The sequence below is a fragment of the Pangasianodon hypophthalmus genome, chromosome 5 (genome assembly GCF_027358585.1).
Source record: "Pangasianodon hypophthalmus isolate fPanHyp1 chromosome 5, fPanHyp1.pri, whole genome shotgun sequence".
Taxonomy (NCBI): Eukaryota; Metazoa; Chordata; class Actinopteri; order Siluriformes; family Pangasiidae; genus Pangasianodon; species Pangasianodon hypophthalmus.
The window spans coordinates 15,577,527-15,602,410 of NC_069714.1; the positions used below are offsets into that span (position 1 = coordinate 15,577,527).

At 39.5% G+C, this 24,884-nt stretch overlaps 2 protein-coding genes across 6 annotated transcripts in view; one reads left to right on the plus strand and one right to left on the minus strand.

Moving 5' to 3' along the window:
* The window catches only part of myo1b (myosin IB), a 58,449-nt gene extending 51,540 nt beyond the window's left edge, over positions 1-6,909 (minus strand). For 3 of the 5 annotated variants that reach the window (XM_053234558.1, XM_053234556.1, XM_053234555.1), the window contains exon 1: positions 6,669-6,909. The gene's annotated coding sequence lies outside the window, so the exon portion shown is untranslated. The remainder of the gene's footprint in view (positions 1-6,668) is intronic. The other 2 variants (XM_053234559.1, XM_053234557.1) reach the window with 1 other exon arrangement.
* Positions 6,910-11,903: 4,994 nt separating this feature from the next.
* Positions 11,904-13,773, plus strand: c5h3orf38 (chromosome 5 C3orf38 homolog). Its single transcript, XM_026912745.3, has 3 exons — positions 11,904-12,119; positions 12,295-12,473; positions 12,584-13,773. Exons 1-3 carry the CDS (start codon positions 11,993-11,995, stop codon positions 13,127-13,129), a joined length of 852 nt encoding a protein of 283 aa, XP_026768546.3. The 5' UTR covers positions 11,904-11,992; the 3' UTR covers positions 13,130-13,773.
* Positions 13,774-24,884: the final 11,111 nt, after the last annotated feature.

Here is a 24,884-nt window from a genome sequence, read left to right on the forward strand (position 1 = left end):
TTGTTAATAGTGGGACATGATTTCTACCACTGTAACAAGTTTAGAAAAATGAGGATCCCCTGGATATGCCTCATGGACCCCACAGTGAGAATCAACAAGAATATACCACAATAACAATACATGTAATCGGACTAAAGACATGCTTTAATAAAACTGACATAACCTATTCTAGATAATAAGATTAAAAATAAACCACAAACCTACAGGAAATAAGGCAACAGCATGGGTGTTCTGTACAGGCCTTATATAAAATCTAGGAGAGGCAATATTCACAAGTCTGTGAATATGGTGGATTATCAGATAGGATCAACTGCTCCAAACACCAAACAGCTACAGCTGCGAAAGTGCTGGCCTAGCATTAACAAACTTATCAGTATCCCAGACTGATTGCACAACTTACTGTGCCTTATCATAATCTGCTGTGCCCAATGACAACTGTCACGCACAGGGTCAATCATAGAGCCTCCAGTATTGCTTGACATGAAAACGTGATGTGCACAGCACACTTATGGATGGAACATTTTCAGGAAAAAAAGAAAAAAAAAAAAAAAGGAAAATGAGGGGGAAAAAAGGAAAAGGAAATACTACCTTGTATTTTCCCAGTAAGGTTTTAAATATAGGTTCTTCACACAATGTCTACTCACTTTAGAAATAAGAAACTACTCTGTCTACCCACTTTCCCACTAATTAAGCTTTATATTTTCATCAACATTTTCCCTGGAAGTCTACTTCTGTTCTGGTACATTTTAAGTCAGTCAGCTCTACTCATTAAAGTGAAAAATTAGCTTTAAAGACTGTTTTTTCCTTATATTGAATTATAAACTGCTTCGCAAGTAAACTGGTATAATAACTGAATACATGTGCATATTGGAATACAATAGTGCTAACTTCTTTATTTTGCTAAGGGTTATGGTGAATCCGGAGCCAATCCTGGGAACACTGGGTATGAAGCGGGGACACAACTGAATGGGATGCCAATCCTTGTCTAGAGCCTTGCACATACATTCTCACGTAGGGGCACTTTAGCGTAACCAATCCACCAACAAGGAGATTGGAGGAAACCCACACTGGCATATGGAGAACATGAGAAACTTTACATAGACAGCAATCCAAATTCAGGATTGAACCAGGGACCCAGGAGCTGTGAGGCAGCAATGCTACATGCTGTGCCTGAAAGACCCTAACTCTTTCAGTGAAAATTAAATGTCTAATACAGAGATACAAAGCACAAGTCTAACAGCGTTTGGTGGAGGGTTGAAGCCGATGTTGTCCCACTGGTTAAAGGTTGTTTCAACTTAAAGTTCTGGATACTCCAACACAACAAATCAGAACAGGATTTTTTTTAAATGAAAAATAAAAAGGTGCTGTTCCACTATCCAGAACATTAAATGACCCATATTAAATCACTTTAAAACAATTATTTCCTAACCGGCTCCTTCTCACATGGTAACTGAACTGTATATTTGACCCGCCCTGTTGCCAGGGTGTGTGCACTGTTAAATTGGCATACTCTTTTTCAATTGTGGTGGTGCTCTGGCATCATGCGGCTGTTGGTCACCACATCATGCACCTGAATATTATTGTTACTAGTTTTTGTTCACAGGAAACGCACACCTCTTCTCTTTTTTACACAACACTCAATGTTGAAAGTAGAAACTAGCTTTTAAGCAGTGCAACAAGTAGGCAAATACATTAGCTGCCTTCACTCAACCGTGATAGAAACAGTATTTTGAAAATCTACTAGTTGACAAATTTCTACCCAGGCATGTGCCTTTCTTTGTGAAGTGTTGATTGGAGCAGGATTAGTAAGCCATAATAGAATAGAACAATAGATAACAAAACATAATAGAACCTGCATGCACATCCTGCAACCTCCCGCTTCCCATAGTTACAAAAGTAGGAAGCTAATGTGGACTGCCTATGATGAATAAGAACAATATAATATTTAGACATTGTTAGTCTCCATTTTATTTGACTACTGGCACATTTTGCATAACCTGCTAGAAGTTTGAGGTCATGTGTGATCTCATCAGTATACAAATATTTTTTATTTAACAGACCTCTAATGAACTAGACAGCTAAACAGAAGTAGTAGAAAGACTGATATTGCTCCGGGAGTCCGATTTCTGTCGGTACTGAAAGACACCCAGTGAAGTGCCTGGACATGTGTACTGAATATGAAAATCCATTAATGAAGAGTATGTGAAAAAGTTTTGCTTGAAAAAGGTAGAATATTTGCAATATTTGGACATTTGGAGGTCCACAACCCTTATAAGATTCAGTGATACAGGAGAAACCAGGGAAACATGTAAATTCCTCTCATTTTCCATACCAAACCATTCAGGTATCACAGATTTGCCTCATCATTTCTGCTGTGTAATCTGCTAATCCTGCACAATACATTATGATTTTTGGCCCATGACACCACCACGTACAATTTGTGCATTACTGTACTATAATGGCGTCAAACAGTATATTCAATAACACCATTACTGATTGCAGCAGTCTTCATATTTGTGTTTGACTGTTACTGAAATCCATCCACTAGGCTGGATTAGGCTGGATATTTTTAGATTTGCATTTGCCCTAAAAATTAAGCCAGCATGAACAGTTGATCAGAAGCTACATGCTCGGATGGCACATCACACTACTTTGTGTCGTGTTTGGGCCACTTCCAAAACGTCACAGCTGCTCTTAATTTTCTTAAAGCAACAACAATAATATATAATTTGGAATTCCTGGAGCTGGGCCATGTGTGATTTTCCACTTATGGGCTAGGTAAAGGAAAATGTTCCCCTTTCTCACCCTAGAGCAGAATTTCCCTTCTCTCACTCCTCCTACATTCTCTCTCTCTCTCTCTCGCTCTCCCTCTCACACACGCACGCATGCACGTACGCACGCACACGCACAGTATATAAAATAAACTGTGGATTCACCAATTTGAATTAGGACAGGTCTGAATATGCACCAATTCAAGCCAGTATATACACAGAAAAAATGGGAGGCAATCATGAATTTATTACTATAGTCATTTCTGTCCAATTGTCAAATTAATTTCCTTTCACCTTGTTTCTCTCTTGCGCTCTTTCTCCCTCCCTCTGACTCTTTGTGCCTGTTAGTCCAGATGAAGTAGGTGTGGCCTCTGTGCCTGTCTGTCCTAGCCCAGGAGGCATGTCCTCCTACTTTTCACTCATGATGCATTAGATCATCTTGGAAAAACAAATATGCACCTTTAATATTTACCTATTTGGAAGGAAAACTAAAAAGAATGGACAAGTAAAAAAATTATTTCCACTTATTTCTTTTAAAACCATGTTATATTTATATTAAAGTCACAATCTACAAATCTGTTGTTTTGGCAACCTCATGGCCTTAACAGACACATGAGCAAAAATAAATAATACTGGTGGCTCTAATGGAGTGCAAAGTCCAAAATGATGTGGCAGCCAGACTGCATCCCAGATTACAGGCAAATGTGAGAATTATGAGTGCCTCCAAATGCAACAGCTTTAGAAAGACACAGACACTGTGACTATTTGTGTGGACTGGCAAGCTTGCTCAGTGACCTGAAACGCTGCTTCATGAGCATCTTCCAGTGCCAGGGTAAACTCAGAGACAGACTTTTCCACTGTACTGACTCAGCACTAAAATACATCAACTCTTCTGGACCTTTTTTAACCGCTTACCACTGATCACTGATCTGAGTACCATCTCACATAACCATAACACAATGTCCCTACAGTCAGACTTTATAATGAAGTTAACCTACATCCTCAATTACCATTACACATGATTATCCTTATGCATGAAAAACTAATTTTTGGAAACAAATACTATGGGAAAATCTGAAAGTCAATAACCATATGTTAAATAATACTGGTACATTTTTTAAGATGTACTTGTCTGTCAATCAAAAGCCAGTCTTGAAGGTACTGATTCAAACACAACTATGCTAGTTCTACTGAAACGACGCCATGCACCAAGGCCGTGTTCTGTCTTGTATGTTTAAGGATAGGATGAAGATAAAAATGGACTTGATCTTCATTAGGCTTGAACAGATCACATGTTCTGAACACAACAGGACATATGTTCTGGTATTTTTTGATTAGGTGCATCACTATAACAGCTTTCTTCCTAGGCTGCGTAACATATGTTCTGATATTTTTGATTATGTGCATCACTATAACCTGTAGTCTTCCTTTTAATTCTAGTTAGAAGTTAAAGACTTAAAGCACGTACAAAAGACTCGTATCTGGACTGATATAATAATATTTTTGCTATATCTTGGACAGACTCAGGTAAACCATGCTTTTAAAAGGGCCATGATTTACTGCATGTCATATTAGGAAAAACATTAGTCAAATGAATACACGCAATTTGCACATGTAAGTATGTTGATTTATACAGTGGCTACAGGCTTTCCTGAACTGGAATATGTTTCTCTTTTGCATGCATATCAGCCACAACTAGAAATATAGCATTTTAAAATCAGATTACCCTGACAAGTGGAAAAAAAAAAAATAAAATTAAACTTTCCACTTCAAATGCAGCACAGTGCATCATGGATATTTTGATAGCTGGTATCTGATTAGATTTATGACCATTTTACTATCTCACATAGCTATCCAGCGACTTGATCCAAGCCTGACATTCACTGTGTAAGTTAAGAACACTTAGGCAAGGTATTACAAGGTATTACACATCTTAAGGTGGACTGACTGATTTTACCATCACATTTGTTAAACTGGATCCTTGCCCAACATGGTCTTTGCAGAAATCTTAGGCAAGACTTAAAAGTAAATGATAACATTTCCATGTTGTTGTGGTGAAATATATTTATGGTTTCTTGAAGCTAAGGTGTCAAATTATGTTATAATAAGAAAAACCTAGGCCAGGACACCATTTTCCCTTGTTTTTGGCTGTGTGCGGGAATTCATTCACAGTGACATCCGAGAGGTTTTCCCAGACTGCCACACTCCTTCTGCCTGGCACTGGGCCCAAGTTTGCAGCAACCCTTAGCTAGCTATGTGTTTGCCAATTAGTGACGAATCTGCCCCCCTGCAGGGCTAACACCCCATGACGCTCTCTGGGAAACAGGGCTGAGCACAACCTGCCACAACTTCTAAAACAGCGTCTACTAGTAAATCTCCATTAACACTGGTATTGAGGCATGAGTCGACTTGTACGTGCGTGCAGTGGAAAGCCATCCTGCAAGTCAAGCAAGTGCAACCGACCAATGTTTCTTTTAAAAGGTAGGTTACATGCGGTCTAATACAATAAAAACGGTGAAAAAAAGTCATTTATATTTGTAATGTTCGGATTGTAACGTTTTTGCTCAAACAATAAGTGACTGTTTCCAACTTTTTAATCAGACCATCACTAATACCTTGATATAACAACTATTCATGTAGCCAGGGTCTACACAAATAGCAAAAAGAGTTGTGTAATTTTTCCCCATGTAGTACAATTCATGTCAACTCCTGTGTTGACCCTCAGTCACACAGAACGCAGCTTCTTTTACATGAACACTACTACACCAGATACCGTGTGGGTTGTAATAATCCCTACAGGCTTCATCACCTCTGATCTATTGTCCACTTTACCTGAGAAGTGCACTAGAGTAGGTGTTGAGTTCTGCAGGCAAAGCATGTACAATAACAATACATGACCTCCCCAAAGCAACTTAAACACTGTGTGTTACCAAACAACAAGAATAGAAAGGAAAAAAAAGCAAAACACTGAAGATCAGAATACAGGTGTGTCTGAGAGAAATAAACGCATAAACACTGGTTTCAAGTGTTCTCAAAAACACAGATATCACTAACCAGTAACAAGGAGTGTGGATTTAATGATAGCAAAAGAACAATACTGGGTGCATGGCAACTAAACAACTTTGCTCTAAAGGAACACAATAATCAAATGGATGAACAAAACTACTTACAGACATATAGTTTTCATGTAATGTACATTTAGCAAGAAATCTAACTCAGAAAATTAAGATTAGGTGTTCTCAGGTTAAAAAAAAAAAAGCTACCAAACTCTGATGTATGAGCAGTGTAACAGCTGGTGTGGGTGTGCTTGCAGATCACATATTCATTTTAATCCTCAGTCATTAAAAAAAAACAGACTAAATGGGATGTTTCACCTAGTAAATAAATAATCAAAAAATAATCAAAAAATAAACAGAATAAATAAAACTTCTCTTCTGACCATTAAGTAGACTGAGTGTCTAGAGTGGTAACACTTGAGAAGGAACAGAGTTGTAGCAGTCCCTTTGTCTTCGACACACACACACACACACACACACACACACACACACACACACACACACACACAAAACCCGACACTGACCAAACGTAACGCAAAGTTAGTACACGTTTTCCCCTCACAAATGTCCTCCTCAGCAAGTCCTCCTGCGATGAACCCTAATGATTAAATGATTAAAAAATCAATCAGATGCCATGCAGTTTCTTCAGTTTTTAAACCTTTGGAAGCATTTTAGACTTTAGGTTTTTCCTCCACAGAGGTTTTATGGTATAAATCTGCGTTTCAGGATCTTGAGCATGAAGTTTGAATGTAAAAGTTTGGTCCAACAATCAGGACAACTTCTGGCTGGTGGGAAAATGATACTCTGTGAGTACGAGACTGTGAGTGAGAATGAAACTTACCTCGTGTTCAGAATGAAATTCCCTTTAATCCACTGCTGGAGGGAAATGTAACATCCAGCCGTCTTTCTAAAGGTGAAACGGAGCTTCCTCGATGCTTCTCCGTTGTTGTCGGTGTTGTTTTGTCCCTTTCAGAGCCGGGACGCGTCAGTCTCCAGTCCAGCAGCTCTGCTCGCTCCCGGTAAAGACACTGTGATGTGTCCTGTGTGTGTGTGTGTGTGTGTGTGTGTGTGTGTGTGTGTGTGTGTGTGTGTGTGTGTGTGTGTGTGTGTGTGAATGAAGACAGCAGGAGTGGCTCTGGAGCCTAAAACCGCCCCCACTCACTATACCGATGGCTCATTCAGAAACGACTCCTTAACTGCTTTCAAATGACTCTTTTTTAGATGAACCGAGTGATCTGATCCATTCAAACAAATCGCAAGCTTTGGCAAAGTTGCCTTCTTTAGCTGTATCTTCTTTCCCGACAGTTGTTGACCGATTTGTTATTTACATAGAAATGTGGTCTCAGTTGGGCTCCTATTATTACACACCTGAATGTTATTGGAGCCATGAAACAGACTGCTTTTATTAAACAGTATAACAGATATAAGACTGTGCATGTGGGTTAAAGTGTGTGTGTGTGTGTGTGTGTGTGTTGGGGGGGTTTATATTATCTACATGATATTTCTATATGTGGTGATGAGTTAGACGTGTTCGTGTGTTGAAAGTAACGAATCACTACCACTAGTATAAACTGCCATGTTTCATCCCAAAGCCTGCAGCGGTGTGAGGTGGCGTTTACACACTGCCTGCAATATCGCCCTCGCGCGCCCTCGCGCGCCCTCTCCCAGACATTACAGATCTGCTACACAGCGGCCTGACACAGCAATCAGACCTGCTCTCATCACACAGCAATCAGACCTGCTCTCATCACACAGCAATCAGACCTGCTCTCATCACACCCTGCTCTCATCACACAGCAAGCAGACCTGCTCTCATCACACCCTGCTCTCATCACACAGCAAGCAGAGCTGCTCTCATCACACCCTGCTCTCATCACACAGCAATCAGACCTGCTCTCATCACACCCTGCTCTCATCACACAGCAAGCAGACCTGCTCTCATCACACCCTGCTCTCATCACACAGCAAGCAGACCTGCTCTCATCACACCCTGCTCTCATCACACAGCAATCAGACCTGCTCTCATCACACAGCAAGCAGACCTGCTCTCATCACACCCTGCTCTCATCACACAGCAAGCAGACCTGCTCTCATCACACCCTGCTCTCATCACACAGCAATCAGACCTACTCTCATCACACCCTGCTCTCATTACACAGCAAGCAGACCTGCTCTCATCACACAGCAAGCAGACCTGCTCTCATCACACCCTGCTCTCATCACACAGCAACCAGACCTGCTCTCATCACACCCTGCTCTCATCACACAGCAAGCAGACCTGCTCTCATCACACCCTGCTCTCATCACACAGCAATCAGACCTGCTCTCATCACACCCTGCTCTCATCACACAGCAATCAGACCTACTCTCATCACACCCTGCTCTCATTACACAGCAAGCAGACCTGCTCTCATCACACAGCAAGCAGACCTGCTCTCATCACACCCTGCTCTCATCACACAGCAACCAGACCTGCTCTCATCACACCCTGCTCTCATCACACAGCAAGCAGAGCTGCTCTCATCACACCCTGCTCTCATCACACAGCAATCAGACCTGCTCTCATCACACCCTGCTCTCATCACACAGCAAGCAGACCTGCTCTCATCACACCCTGCTCTCATCACACAGCAATCAGACCTGCTCTCATCACACCCTGCTCTCATCACACAGCAATCAGACCTACTCTCATCACACCCTGCTCTCATTACACAGCAAGCAGACCTGCTCTCATCACACAGCAAGCAGACCTGCTCTCATCACACCCTGCTCTCATCACACAGCAACCAGACCTGCTCTCATCACACCCTGCTCTCATCACACAGCAAGCAGACCTGCTCTCATCACACAGCAATCAGACCTGCTCTCATCACACCCTGCTCTCATCACACAGCAAGCAGACCTGCTCTCATCACACAGCAAGCAGACCTGCTCTCATCACACCCCGCTCTCATCACACAGCAACCAGACCTGCTCTCATCACACCCTGCTCTCATCACACAGCAAGCAGACCTGCTCTCATCACACAGCAATCAGACCTGCTCTCATCACACAGCAAGCAGACCTGCTCTCATCACACCCTGCTCTCATCACACAGCAAGCAGACCTGCTCTCATCACACCCTGCTCTCATCACACAGCAAGCAGAGCTGCTCTCATCACACCCTACTCTCATCACACAGCAAGCAGACCTGCTCTCATCACACCCTGCTCTCATCACACAGCAAGCAGACCTGCTCTCATCACACAGCAAGCAGACCTGCTCTCATCACACAGCAAGCAGACCTGCTCTCATCACACCCTGCTCTCATCACACAGCAAGCAGACCTGCTCTCATCACACAGCAAGCAGACCTGCTCTCATCACACAGCAAGCAGAGCTGCTCTCATCACACCCTGCTCTCATCACACAGCAAGCAGACCTGCTCTCATCACACCCTGCTCTCATCACACAGCAAGCAGAGCTGCTCTCATCACACCCTGCTCTCATCACACAGCAAGCAGACCTGCTCTGATCACACCCTGCTCTCATCACACAGCAATCAGACCTGCTCTCATGACACAGCAATCAGACCTGCTCTCATGACACAGCAAGCAGACCTGCTCTCATCACACCCTGCTCTCATCACACAGCAAGCAGACCTGCTCTCATCACACAAATCTGCAACATCACTAACCTCAACAGTGAACATCTTCATCATGCGTATTCATGACAAGAATTACAGTTCAACTTCAACTCATTCGTAGTGCATGAGATTCTATGTAGTGCATGAGCTTCTCATGTCTATAGAAGAAGTTTATAATGACTTTTAATCAGGGTCTCAAATTCAGTAATTAAGTAAGTAAGGCCTTGATTACAAAGAATGTAAAACCTGTTCTGTTTTTATAAAACCAACAGATCAGTGGCAACACAGCATGCAGCTGAACTGCCACACGGGATGTTTTGTTGTTTGTTTGTTTATTTGTTTGTTTGTTTTTTCCTTTGCACCATTCTTTGTAAACTCTGCAGACTGTTTGATGGAAATAAAAAAAATACATAAACAAAAAACATAAAAAAATACTATAAAGAGCAGCAGACAGTAATAAAATAAATAAATGAAATAAAGTTAATATTTGGTGGGTGACCCTTTGCTTTAAAAAAAGTAGTCTGGTACAGTTTACGCCTATAATGAAAATGAGCTGTAAATTTTACTACACAGTTCTTCTGGAGACTTTGACTGTCACACTTGCTTCTTATTTTTGCAGCAAAACCCAGCAGCCTTTTTTTTTTTTTAATTGTCTGAAAAGTGGCCATTAACATGGTCTTTTGTGGTGGTCTTTTTCTTTACTGACATACAAACATTTTTCTGTAACATTTTATTTTGTGCTGGAAAACTAATGTTTGGAAATCTACAATTTTTTGTACTGACTCGATAATGTAGAAGTCATAAAATAAAAATCTATAACAAAGTTTGTACTAAAAAATATAGGGTGCTTAAGACTTTTGCACAGTACTGTACTGTATACAACCACACACGTGTATATATATATATATGTGTGTGTGTGGGTGTGTGAGTGTGTATACTGTTATGAAGTATAACAGAGAGATGAAGAGATCAGGAAGTGTGGAGGAGTGTGGGAAATAAAGCTTCACATTACAACGCATGCAGTATTTCTGAACTGAATGACACAACAAACACATGGTATCCCTATTGGTCTTAACTGTCAGCTGAGTTACAGGAGACTGCAGACCAACAATATATATAATTGGAAAGGGATTGTGCTATAAACTGAGTTTTACATAACACCAATATTGCTAAGGTAATATGAAATAGTTGCTCTTGACTATTTGTACTTTATAATGGGGGCATCAGCTGAGGTATTAGACACAATAAGTTGTGTCACAATAAGTTTCAACAACTTAGTTCACTGAAACATGTGCCTCTGTTAGATCGGATCCATGTACAATCACTGTGGAAAAACCAGCTGACCGTGAATTTCACTGTATAATTTTCAATTGACCTTCAATGACCAATATCTCAGTCTAAAATGGATTGTGGTTTAATTTCTAAGATGTAGGCCTATACATGCACAAAGATGGTGACCAACCCTGAAATCACTGTTCAATGACTATATACATTATACATCATTATATACCTATATACAGAGCACAGTTTGCAGTCAAACATCTGAATGGTGGGCATGGTGTTAATTAATTTTAGTGTTTCAGTTCTGGCCTACACTGTCTCCATCATTTGGCATCAGCCTTAAAATTTTGATACCACAAATCAAAGCTCAGTCTGATAACATTCCAGTTAAACAGAACATAAAAATATTTTCTTTGATGTGACAGAATAGGCCTACAGCCTCAAACACATCAATATTTCAGTATTCTCAGTACAGTACCAGACACCTTCCTTTGAGCACAGAGGTCTGCTCAGTGGAAAATGAAAATGTTACTATGGAATTATAGTAGGCTGGGTCACTGTGTTCTTTATATGTGATGACTCACTTGTCAGTCAGCACACACACACACACACGCGCGCGCAGACTTGTATAACCAATTATTAAACACGGAAGAATCCAGGTTTAAATCCCCTCCTTGTTTTATGATGGAGTAGGCCTTGTTCTGTATGGTATGAGTCAATGGACCTGATGGACCTTTGATCGGGACCTTCATCTGTCATAATCCCAGATTTCAAGCTTTATATTAGATGACAAGAGAACTTATTTATACATAGCATTCATTATAAAATATTCCATTAAAAAACTTTTTCAAACTAATCATTCACTATTCAGTGAGTATGAGCTATTACCATAGACAAGAATAACACTTAATAACTGAATATATCCTGAATTTCTAACTGAATGTAGAAAAGTGGACTCTTGGATACCATTAAAAGGATTTGTGAGTGTGTGTGTGTGTTCCCAGTTCCCAGGATATGTCCCAGATTACCATGATCAGGGTAAACCTAAGACCTGAAGATGAATGAATGAATAAACACTGTAGCAGACGCTGAGATGGTGTTAATGAGAAGTGTATCTGAAGCTACCGCTTGCGAAGCTTTTATTATGAAGCTCGCTGTGATTGTAGTTTTCCGCTAGGGGGCGATGATGCGCGACTCGATGAGAACGCAAGCGCTGTGAGATGCTGTTTCAGGCTAGTCTCGAACATAGCCACTGCGAAAATGTCTGCGATGTCGAAAAAAGAGTTAGACGGCTGTAGAAAACTGCTGATACTGCTGTCAGAGGAGGACTTATTGGCACTGAATGATACAGTGACTAACCGGTTAATCCCCGTAACGAGTTCCAGAGGTAAGACTGAAAAACCTGCTAGCATAACTGACTCTTCAGCTAGCCTGCTGGCTAACTCTGCAGCCTGCTAGCCATCCGGAAGTGTTTAGTAAGAGTAAGGAAATTAGCAGAGCTAACCAGATTTGACAGTTTTTACAGTCATTATTAATATAGGCATTCTGTCCTGTGTTAACAGAGGCAATTGAAGTTATCATAGCTTACTCTCAGAGTGCCGAAGAGCTTCTCAAAAGGAAAAAGGTTCATCGGGATATTATATTTAAATACCTCGCTACAGAAAGTGTTGCTGTATCTCCAAGCAGTGAGAAACATCAGCTGGTAAAGAAGACGCTTGAATTATGGTCCTCTGACAGCGAGGTACACAAATTATTAACCCTAACTCACATAAGAGCCTATCTGACTGTGTGCTGTTGCCTATAGGCTTATCATGTTTGTTTTTTTTTGTATTCTGTGTTTCCAAATCACAGAACACTGTAAGTGTGTCCAGTGCACGTTGTACAGAGCAGAATGGAGATGGTTTGGGAGAGCTGTCAGCTTTGGGGAGGCAGTTTTGCGGATGGTTCTTCCAGCTTTGGAACTCTCAGAACCCCCAGGCTGCGCAGCCGGTGCAGGACTGGGGTCCGCAGCACTTCTGGAGTGACGCCAAGCTGCTGCTTCTCTCTCATGCCCAGGTTCAGCAGAAAGAGGAGTTCCTTGGAGCTGAACTGGTGAGCCAGCGGCTTTTTGCCCTCGTCTGGCAGGAAAAGTTACTCTTCTGCCCTAACATGGAGCAAACAGGCCTGAAGTGTGTATCTTCGCCTCATGGGTTGGTGCTGGTGGCCGTCGCTGGCACCATCCATCGGGAGAGCGATTGTCTTGGAGTTTTCGAGCAAGTGTTTGGTCTGATCCGTGCACCTCTGGACGAAAACCGCTGGAAGATCAAATATGTGCATTTGAAAATAAAGGGACAGATTGGTATGACACTGCCGGCAGTGAGCTATGATTCAAAAGAACTGGTTCAGCTGTTTACTTAGAACTGTTTGTGTGAACATTTTTACACTAAACAAAAAGCACTTTAAATAATGCATGATACACTGTATATATTATTTTAGCATTGGTAATTCTTTTTATTTTCACTGGTTAAATACTATGTGTCCTTTTATGAATTCTGTTTTTCTTTAAACATTCATTAAGACAGGTGTAAGGTTGAAGGGGCTATGCAAATTGTCATTCATTACCAGTTTCCTTTTATCTTTGTGCTGTGAAGCTCATAATCTGTCTCATATTTTCAGTCATATAGTGTACTACATAGCCTGTAATGTTTAAAATGCCCTGGATGGTTGGAAACAGATTTGCTTTAGATTATCTGTCAGTGCTTGACATTTTAATGAGAATTACTGAATCAGTATCAGCATTTTTCCCCCCTCCAGTCTATTTAAAGACTAAATCATTTCATTAAAATTTGTCAGGCCTTTGTCTTTCATTTTGAGGCAATAAAAAGACAAAATGTGCTAAACAAAACTTATTGTCAAAACTTATTTTTTAAAGAGGTGAAACTAGTAAATAAATATTTCAGTGACTAGATATGCTCACATTTAAAATGTTCTAATCTGCCTTATGCAAAACAGAGAGTTTTATAATTCAATTCAATTTTATTTGTATAGTGCTTTTAACAATGGACATTGTCACAAAGCAGCTTTACAGAAATAAATGGATTCACAAAAATATATTGTAAATATTTGAATTTATCACTGTGAATTTATCCCTAATAATATATTATACACTCACCTCCACTTTATTAGGAACATCTGCACATTCATGCAGTTATCTAATTAGCCAATCTTGTGGTATGTGCAATGCAAAACAAAAAAATCATGCAGATAAAGGTCAAGAGCTTCAGTAATTACAGTTACAGTAATATTCACATCAGACATCAGAATGAAGAAAAAGTGTGATTTCAGTGACTTTGATTGTGGCATGGATGTCAGTGCCAGATCTCCAACATCTGCTGATCTCCTGAGATTTTCACACACAACAGTCTCTAGGGTTTACACAGAATGGTGTGAAAAACAAAAAACATTGAGTGAGTGGAGGGTCTGCAGGCTGAAACACCTTGTTGATGAGAGGAAAATGGCCAGACTGGTTCAAGCTGCCAGGAAGGATATAGTAACTCATATACGCACTCTTTACAACCATGGTGAGCAGAAAAACATCTCAGCATGCACAAAATATCGAACCTTGAGGTGGATGGCCTACAACAGCAGAAGCCCACATCAGGTCCCACTCCTGTCAGCCAAGAAGAGCAATCTGAATCATGAGCACAGGCTCACCCATACTGGACAGCTGAAGATTAGAAACAAAAATCACCTGGTCTTTTGCCAGTCTTCAACTGTCCATTTTGTTTGAGCCTGTGCCCATGATAGCCTCAGATTCTTGTTTGTGACTGACAGGAGTGGAACCTGATGTGGTCTTCTGCTATTGTAGCCCATCCACCTCACGGTTTGACGTGTAGTGTTTTCTGAGATGCTTTTTGGCTCACATAGTTGCAAACAGTGGTTATCTGAGTTACTGTAGCCTTTCTGTCAGCTTGAACCAGTCTGGCCATTTAATGTTGACCTCTCATCAACAAGGCATTTCTTTCTGCAGAACTGCCACTCACTGGATGGTTTTTCTTTATTGCACCATTCTGAATAAACCCTAGAGACTGTTGTGGGTGAAAATCCCAGGAGATCAGCAGTTATAGAAATACTCAAACCAGCCCTTCTGGCACCAACAATCATGCTACAGTAAAAATCACTGAGGTCACATTTTTTCCCCATTCTGATGGTTGATATGAACATTACCTGAAGTGGCCTGTATCTGCATGATTTAATGCATTGTACAGCTGTTCCTAATAAAGTGCTCAGTGAGTCTATATTTTAATATATAATGAAAATTGTATTTATTATGCAGATGCTCCTTAGGGCTTTAATCAATGTTTTTATAGACCATACTACTGTTCTGTTGAGGCTTTGTCAAAAAGAATAGTTAGAGATACAGAGAGAAGGGCAAAATGTATACACATGGTGTATAAAATGCAAGCTGAATTCTAACTGTGATAGCTGTAATAGTAGTATAATATTATATGTGGAGTGGTGCATGTACAATGTTCCATTTATTCATCATTGTTGCAATACAGATATCAGAAGTCTGCAATACGCACACTAGCACTCTGATAAACTACATTTTTTGTACCAGCATTCTGACTAGCTTGTACACCTGTAGATCTTCAGAAAAGCAGGAGTATAGCATCAGAAAGTTGCTTAGTCTCACCAGTTAGTCTAATGTACACCTTCAAGACGCCTTGCATAAGTAGGAGAGTAAGACAAGAGAGGACAGAAGGAGGGCTATGAGAACCCTTGATGAATGCTTTGTTCTGAGAGTGGAGATGTTATGCTTAAACATTTGGAGTAAGCTAGCTAATGGGCAGCTAATGGAAAGAAAATTTCAACCTTTAGTCACCTCAAACAAGGTATGAAGTGTATGGTATAAGTGTACTGGGAAGCTGCTGAGATGAGCAGCTCATATAGTTTGCACAGCATAGGACATTTTTCCTGTTGATTTTTCCTTATGTCTCTTATTGTAGGATACATCCACATTCCCTTTTTAACTTTCTGAAATTTTTTGGAGGCAACCCCCCCCCCCTTTTTTTTCCACCCAGAGATGACAGGGGATGCAAATATTTGCACTCTATTGTATGTAAGCATTTGTATAATAATCATAATTATTATGATATAATAAAATATTATACAATGAGAACCTTTTAAATAAAATCTGGCACATCTTGTTGCATGTAGTTAATCAAATATAATCTGATGTGTAGGAAGGATTTATTAATTAAATTATAAAAGGTCATGCAGAACTTTATTGATTTCATTTGCTTTGTGGAGATGCCACAAACAAATACAGCTGTTTATTCTGCCACCATCCCAACCTACTAGAGGAGAGTGCTGAGGCCAATACGCTGGAAATAAACTGTGCAAAGCAGTAGATGTCCAGGAGCTTTAGTAGTCTTGGTTGTGTTTCAGCAAAACAAGCTTATAGTAACGGCGTATAAAACTTGAGCATGGTTAACACACACCCAGTGGTAAAATAACACACAGATACCAGAGAAAGAAGTCATTTGAACTTGGGATTTTTTCAGGCTATGCGTATAGAAAAAATGGTGTGATTTTACTGTAGCATTCTGAAAATACTTAGCAGGTTAATCATCCTGACTCAACTTTTCAACATATTGTAGTGTTACAACATGGAACTAAAATGGACTTATCTAGGATTATATGTCATGAGACTACACAATATAGCCATAATATTGAAGTGGGAGGTAAAATCAATATAGTTTGCGAAATTATTTACAAATTATAAACATGAAACTTGTGACTGGATAGGTTTTCATCCCTGATGCTGTGAAACCCCTAAATAAGCTCTGGTGCAAGCCGTTTCTACCAAGAGTCACATATTTAGTTGGAGTTTACCTGTGTGAATAAGTAGCCCAGGGGAAACAAAAAACATGATCAATATGTCAATATATCAATATCTTCAAATATGCTGTTCTGTTCCACATGGTTAAAAATAGAGATTTTTGTCAGCAATACCCAAGGACTTTCACACAGAGGCATCTATAATAAATACAGATGTAGGAAAAAGTACAAAAACTAGCAGCAGGTGCACTCTTATAGTGCTCATTAGCTGGGAATAAAGTATACTGCTGACTTTTTAAAGTGCCTATATACAGTTTTACTTACTCAAGGAAAGTTAGACATAAAATCATTCAAAACAATAATCTTTTTTGGACTCCTATTTATTCTTTTAATGATATAAGATGAATACAATATTACATGATTTATTGCCAATTATTTGAGCCACAGGTGAAAATTGTGACACGTTACTTTGTGGGCCAGATTTTAACTATTGTTTTATGCAATAACTTTATTTCTGGAACAATTTGCTCGCCTTGTAATATAAGGAACAAAACGTATATATTGTTTTTAACTGGGTTTTTGGAGAGTAGAACCTTCTTAGACTCGTTGACCTCTTAAGGAATAGATAAAGTAGCTCTCCCCTACCGTGCTGAAATGTGTGTGCTTGTGCTGATGAGAGGGAGTGTCGGGAACTTCAGTGCTGAGTGGTTTTGTTGGGAAATGTGACATTTGGGAAATTATTCTTGGCACTGGCTTCAAAGGCAGAGAGTTCTGCAAGTTCTTCTCTTGAGCAGTCTTTAATGCCTGCAAGTGCCATAGTTGTGGCATAAGAGTCCACCACAGCCATTGATCTTTTCCTGTTCACCTCACAGAAAGAAAAATAACAAGCTGCCTGCCTTTAGTCTTTATGGCACTTGGCCTACCCTATTTTAATAAGTGGTTTGACCAGTTATGACGTACACTTTCAAAAATACAGTTCACTGGCGTCTGCGGATCACTGTGACTTTGGGGTTTCTTTAATGGTGATGTGTGTTTCTCATAAAGATTATGTTAGCCCCCTGACAGCAGAAACTTTGAAATATGTTTCAGGATGCTGAACTGAAGTGAAAGTTCTAATTAGCTTGCAATATTTTATTTTTGTGGTCAAAAAACTTTACACCACCAACTAAAGGATGACTATCAAATACCAAATAATTAAACGTTATTGTGAAAGGATTGTAAAGATGATTAGAATCTAGTATAGTTCTGAAGATTTTTCTTAAGCTTTATAAATGAATGGTTCAGTTTGTCCCATAAATAACACTGGCAGTGCCAGTATAGAGGATTTGTGTTTGACAGAGCAATGGCAAATGCTTTCCATCATTTTTTTTATGATCAAGATACACAGATCAGCCATAACTTTAAAACCATCTGCCTAATATTGTGTAGGTCCCCCTTTGTGCCACCAAAACAGCTCTGACCCATCGAGGCATGGACTTCACAAGACCTCCGAATGTGTGCTGTGGTATCTGGCACCAAGACTTTAGCAGCAGATCCTTTAAGTCCTGTAAGTTGCGAGGAGGGGCCTCCATGGATCGGACTTATTTGTCCAGCACATTCCACAGATGCTCGATTTGGATAGGTGGTATATGTCAAAGTAAAATCCACATGAATCCAACAGGACCCAAAGTTTCCCAGCAGAACATTGCCCAGAGCATCACACTTCCTCCTCCAGCTTGCCTTCTTCACATAGTGCGTCCTGGTGCCATCTTTTCCCCAGGTAGGCTACGCACATGCGCCAGGCTGTCCTGATGAGGTATAAGAAAACTTGATTCATCAGAACAGGCCACATTCTTCCATTGCTCTATGGTCCAGTTCTGATGCTCACGTGCCCATTGAAGGTGCTTTCAGCAGTGGACAGGGGTCAGCATGGGCAGTCTGACTGGTCTGCAGCTACACAGCCCCATACACAGCAAGCTGTGATGCACTGTGTGTTCTGGCACCTTTCTATCATAGCCAGCATTAACTTTTTCAGCAATCTGTGCTACAGTAGCTCTTCTGTGGGATCGGACCAGACGGGTTAGCCTTCGCTGCCTATGTGCATTAATGAGCCTGGGCGCCTGTGACCCTGTCACCAGATCACCAGTTGCTCTTCATTGGACCACTTTCGGTAGGTACTAACCACTGCATACCAGGAACACCCCCAAGACCTGCTGTTTTGGAGATGCTCTGACCCGGTCGTCTCACCACCACAATTTGGCCTTGTCAAAGTCGCTCAGATCCTTATGCTTGCCCATTTTTCCTGCTTCCAACACATCAACTTCACTCACTCAAATGTTCACTCGCTGCCTAGTATATCCCACCCCTTGACAGGTGCCATTGTAATGAGATAATCAATGTTATTCACTTCACCTGTCAGTGGTTTTAATGTTATGGCTGATCGGTGTATATTCACAGTTGTTATAGAAGAGGCCACATTAACATCTCCATCGTCTACATGTCTTAATCAGCATCAATATGCAATTCAAATAATCGCCACAAGGTGGTGCAGCAGCTTTATTAATAGCAGGAATTTACACATTAATCACAGTCCAAGGCAAAAGCTTTTAAAGCAATTGTTTGGAAGTCATCAGACTCTGTGCACTCAAGCAACTGACTATTAAATTATTTCTTAGTGAATTTATGATGACAAGAAAAATTGAAAGTGTCAGATATTTTTGCTTTGACCATGAGTTGCGCAAAGTACAAGCACAGATTTAAGATCTGCAAGTCACTGACTGTGTCAGCCTTAGCTATTTCGTCAGCTAAACTTTGATTTCTTAATAGAATTAAATGTAGTTTATTAGTGTGAAAAGAGTTGTGCTGCTGAAATTTTTATTATAGCAGTCTCTGTAACTTTATGTGTATGAGAGGACCTTAAAAATGCCTGCATTTATCATCTGTCCTGTAATAAAATGTGTAATGTTCATTGGGACACTGTTGTAGGTTTGAATTAAGATATTGTCTACTTCTCTGTGTGCAGAAGTCATGCATACAAACAAGGAATTCATTACCAAATATTGAACTGCATGGTAATGTGAAGACATGAAATCTGAATTCGTTAAAGTCCATTTAAGAGTTTCTGATTGAAAGACTGCCTTGATGGTCACAGTCTTGACTTGTAAGGCAAATGTTATCCTTATCTGTGCATTTTTATTTCACAAGATTCAGTGGGAGATACTGCTATATTCACATTCAAGAGGAAACAAATGACTGATTTTCAATAAATTAAAATATGGAATAAACCTAAAAGAAAGATAGTATTTTCATTTTTTTATTTGTATAGTGCCTTTCTGGGACCTAAATTTATTTTAAAACATAAAATTACATCTAAAATGAGATAAACCAAGACTCATAAACATGAAGTAATAAATTATGTCTAATTGTTAATATCAACTGATTGTTTGTACTTTAGCTCATTTAATAAAAAACAAACAGGTGTGATCCCTCTTAGGTTTGTTAGTGTGTGGACGGGAAGCAAGCAGAGGATGCTAATGAGGCTTTAACATGGCTGCTGATAGGAAAATGATCATTTTATCAGAGTGTGCCAGCAGACTGTCAGGTTGCTTTTGGTCTCGGCTGGCGTCCACTCGCTCCTGCAGGACATCTGCTGCGCTGTGTGGTCACTCTGCATCTTAATACTCATCTGCAGCTCACTGGTAGCCTGTTTATATTAATTGCCCTTGCCTCTTTTGCTGTTTGCCACTGATTACACTCATTAATTTCAATTTCCCTTGAGCCTCCCATGACATCAGTGCACAGACATTTGGAGGCCATTAGTGGCTAAAAGCAGCAGTGACCATAGAATTGTTTGTGCTCTGTGACTTCCCAAGACTTTCTCACTCAGCCAGAATCTGCTATGATGCCTCTAATTTGTATTGGCATCCTCACAAACAGCACCTTATAATACATCTAACAAGTGTATGATCAATCACACTACCAAGCGGTTATACGTGCTGTCCGTAAGTGCTTTATAGTTGCCATATGTCATGGTTAATCTAATACTATTGTAGTCAGTGAACTGCGATATACAGATTTTTAAATGTTTAATACAACAGAATCAATTTATTGTACATAACATTTGCCTGGTGAATAAAAGATTTTATTCTGATTTTGGAAAGGCTGCCTTTGTAACTATTGTGTTTCAGTGTCAGAGAAATTTTTAAGTAAACACTAGGGACTCTAATGCAAATTTGGTAAAGATAGCCTAATAAATACTAATAACAAGTAGTTTTAACAACCAGAAAAAGAAAAAAAACTACACCTTATTGACTTTTAAAAAAGCTTTTACATGTTTAAATGTAATTTGCTTCACAGTATAATTCAATGTACTTTGCGGCACATCTTGATGCTACAGAGTGCTACTAGTTCTGAAGCCTGCCGCACTACACACATTGACCGAGGGACAATCTGATGGTAGAACTAGGCAGATTAATGAGCGTGCACCACAGGCGATTGCTTTAAGACTACACAGGAAGCCCAGCTTCCCCTAAAATTTCATTAAAATGCGAAACTGTTTACCAAAGTGTCTATATTATTTATCAATCTTGGTGGAATTCAATATTTTAGTGAATCAAATGATCAAATATCTCACTGCAATATTACATAAATTTATGATTTGTTCACCCATGCTATATATCATGAAGTCTGCATGTTTTTATTCATTTTTTTATATTTCTCCCCACTCGAGCCTTTAAGACCATACTGTGCCACTTGCTCAGACTCTATGCCGTCTTAATTATGGAGCCATGCTGGCAATGTTAGTATGAAAGAATGATTCTTAACGTGACTGGCCTCATGAGGGTGACACTTCAGGGGTCAGTGCCTTTTTCGGTTTCCACTGAGGGAAACGCTCCCAGCCCCTGAAGCTTGACTTTCTATCAAAGGCCTAATCCAATTACTGCTTCTTTTACAGAGGAATGGAATTCATATCAGAGTTTGCCTGCTGATATGTGCATTGCCTAACTGTCTGAAGTACTTCCTCCTTTGGAGACAATTTGGAGAAGATTTTCATTAGCCCCTGACTTACCCAATGGCTCTTGAAACAGATACACCATGTCTCTTTCACAAAGTCACCCCAGCAGTAAGCTTAAATTGTTTCAGTGCAGTGTTCCCTCAGGTGGAGAGCGGCCTCTCATCCTGCCTGGGAATGAAGGCTTCGTTCTGAATAGGATCCAGGAACTGGGTGAAGGTCATATTAATTGATCAAATATCCCATGCTGAAGTGTGAGTTGTCTCCCTGAGGACTCCTGCTGGTTGTTTGTGTGTTGGTAAAGAGCAGTCTGCTGCCGGCAGCCTTTAATAATTTGAAAGAGCAGAGAGGAAATCAATGGGTACTGGGCTCAGCTTGTGTAGCTCCAGCTGCTCGCCGCATGTCTCCGCTGGGCCAGATACAGACTGCTGCTGACATCCAGGAATATATTTATCCTAATCTATCCAAGGAATCACCTCTTTTAACTACTTTTAGTGCTTCTGCAAATTGAATTTTCAGTCTCAGAACAGAAATGGAAAGAAATTCTGTCAACTACTATATCTGTCAGTATGTTATCATGTGGGCTGTTTGGCAGCACACACAATAGACACAACTGAGATAGATGTGTCAGCTTATTGGTTTAAGAAGACACTCAACAGACACAAAAATAACAGGACATTTTCTCTTCGTTCTCATACGCACATCTCCTCTTTTCCTCATATGCACACAATGGTTCATGACTTCTGATTAAAAAATAAAAGGTGAATAGTTCTGTATCTAGTTTATTTCAAGTAGCCCACATAGTAAGCAGTTCTGTTCATGGCTGGATTTCATGGACACAGCAGTTTTGTTCAAACAGTGGAATGCAAAGTCATTCCTGAGATGACACCATAAGTGTAACTAATTCAGCAGTGCATTTGTTCAGAAGCATGTGGAAGGAAACAAGATGAACATTTTATTCTTGAATCTTTGAGAATCTTTGCTGTTTCAAAGACGTCAAACAATGAAAAGGTTGAAACAAACATGTTATTGTCACTATACTTCTACCAAACCTGCTTTTTAAACATAAATACATTTCATAAAACTATTTAAGCTGAAGTTCTACACTGTTAAAAGGGGTATTTCTTAGTGCTAGGTTCTACATGGAACATTAAAAGTTCTCCTTGAGGAATGATCCAGAGAAGTACTAGCTTTAGAGTACTAGCTTTACCCTTTTATTGCTAACAGTATACCTTTTACTGCATAGAACCTTTCATATAGGATTGTATTTTAAAGTCCATTTTACAAGATCATGTAAACCTAATAATTCCAAAGGTTCCTTGGTTGTCTGTGGGAAGCCTTTAAAGGTTCCAAGCTTTTTAGGAAAGATAGAAACTCTCTGCTATACTAAGGACCAACTGAAGAACCCTATTGTGTGTATGTGTAGCTTCTTTAAAAACTTAAAACTTGAGTAGTAATGCTTTTTTTTTCGCCCCCATTACATAACATAGTGCAATTCTGCAGTTTTTGGATATGTACAAATCTCACATAGTTCTTTAAGAACATAAACTCTCTGGCTTTTAGGCTCATTTCAGGCTGTCTTGCTGGGAAGATGGGTCTTTGCTCCCCAGACTGCACCATCAGCAGATAAGCTGCGTTGCTGTAACTATGGCACCTACAGGTCAGAACAAACTGGAGGGAAGTCTAAAGAGATTTTCTTCTTAAACTCAGCAGTAAAAACACTTTAGAGAAACTTTTCTCATATTCTGCTGACTAGACACAAAAGAAGGAAACCAGATGAAGAGGTATTATACTAGGCTTAAACTAAGATGATGTTGAATTAACTTGAAGTATTTAGGAGCAAAGTGCAACACAAATTGAATGATTTTTTTTTTTTTAAATAATATATGTTCTGTGTGTGTAAGACTAGCAGTTTTGTATTTATGATGTGTGTTGCAATATTCTGACAGCTATATTGTACATTAACCCGCTCACGCTCAAAGTGGAATTTTGAATTATCCTTCACTATAGCTGTTCTTGGGGCCCAACTGAGTCCAAAGCTTTAAACACAGAAATCAGCCAAATTGCTTCAGTTTTCATATTTTTAGTCTTTATTAAAAGGGCCAATTTTCAGTGAATTTCACACTTGTTTCATTAAAAAATTAGACCTTTGGGACCAAAAAAGAACAACAAAAAATTTTCTCAGACATGAAAACTACAAGAGGTTAAAATGAAAATTGGTACCACCTGATTCAGGACAAGTCAGACTACTATAATATGAAAAATGTGCAGGTAATTTATTATACATATGGATATTTGTGATCTTTTGGGAAGAAATTATTCACTTCAGTCTTTTTTTATCAAAATTCCACCTGTGATCAATGTTTGAGGTATGCAACATGAGTGCAGAAAAACTTTAAAATTGCAAAAAGTGTCCTTAAAAAAAAAAAACTCCTTGTTGTACTTTTGTAAGTGCATAAACAAAAAAGTCTTAATGCCCTTACATAAACATTAGTATGGAATGTGTGTTTTGTAGGAAAAGTACGTTAAATTAAACCTAATATGTAAAAACAGGGACTCATTGTCTTTAGTTATTTAATCACACTGTGAAATTTGTACATATACAATAATTTCACTAGTGTTTAAAACTAGTATTATTATATAGTACAAATATTATTGATTTCATAGTAAGCTGCAAGGAACTGTATGGCACAGATTAGAGTACATCAGAATATGTAAAAACAAACAATCCATCTATGTGGGTTATGTATTAACGTGAATTACACTGTGACCTTCACTGTTACTTTAATTGGCCACCTCCTCACATGACATTTTACTTCAGATGGAGGTCATTTATCTTCATTTTTCTCCCTCTCCCCAGTTTGAGCAGTTCGGGGTGTTTAAGTAACTTTGTGAACTTGTGTAATTACAGCAAACTGTCTAAAATGATGTCTATCAATCATACAGTTTCACATGGGTGTTGGGTTTCTTTGGATGCTGCTGTAACGTTACTGCACCTTCAAACAATTAATGAACTACTGAGAGAACAAGACAAATTCTAGGAATTGCATGTATCTTACTGTTATTTTATTATACATAGCAGATAACTCAAAACTAAAATTGTCAAAAGGAGTATAAATCCTCCACAAGCATGATGTAGTGGAGTAGATCTTGTATAACGTTTGTGATCCTGGCTCACTAGACACATTATTTATAGTTGCTTTAAATCTCTCTGTGAAATAAAGTCATCTGCTCTCAGAAGGCCCATAAATCTAAAGACATTAATGGTGTGAGTATAATCAAAATATCAGCTTTATGCTTGATGCTGAATCAAGACTCCAAAGGCACTGATTGGCATTT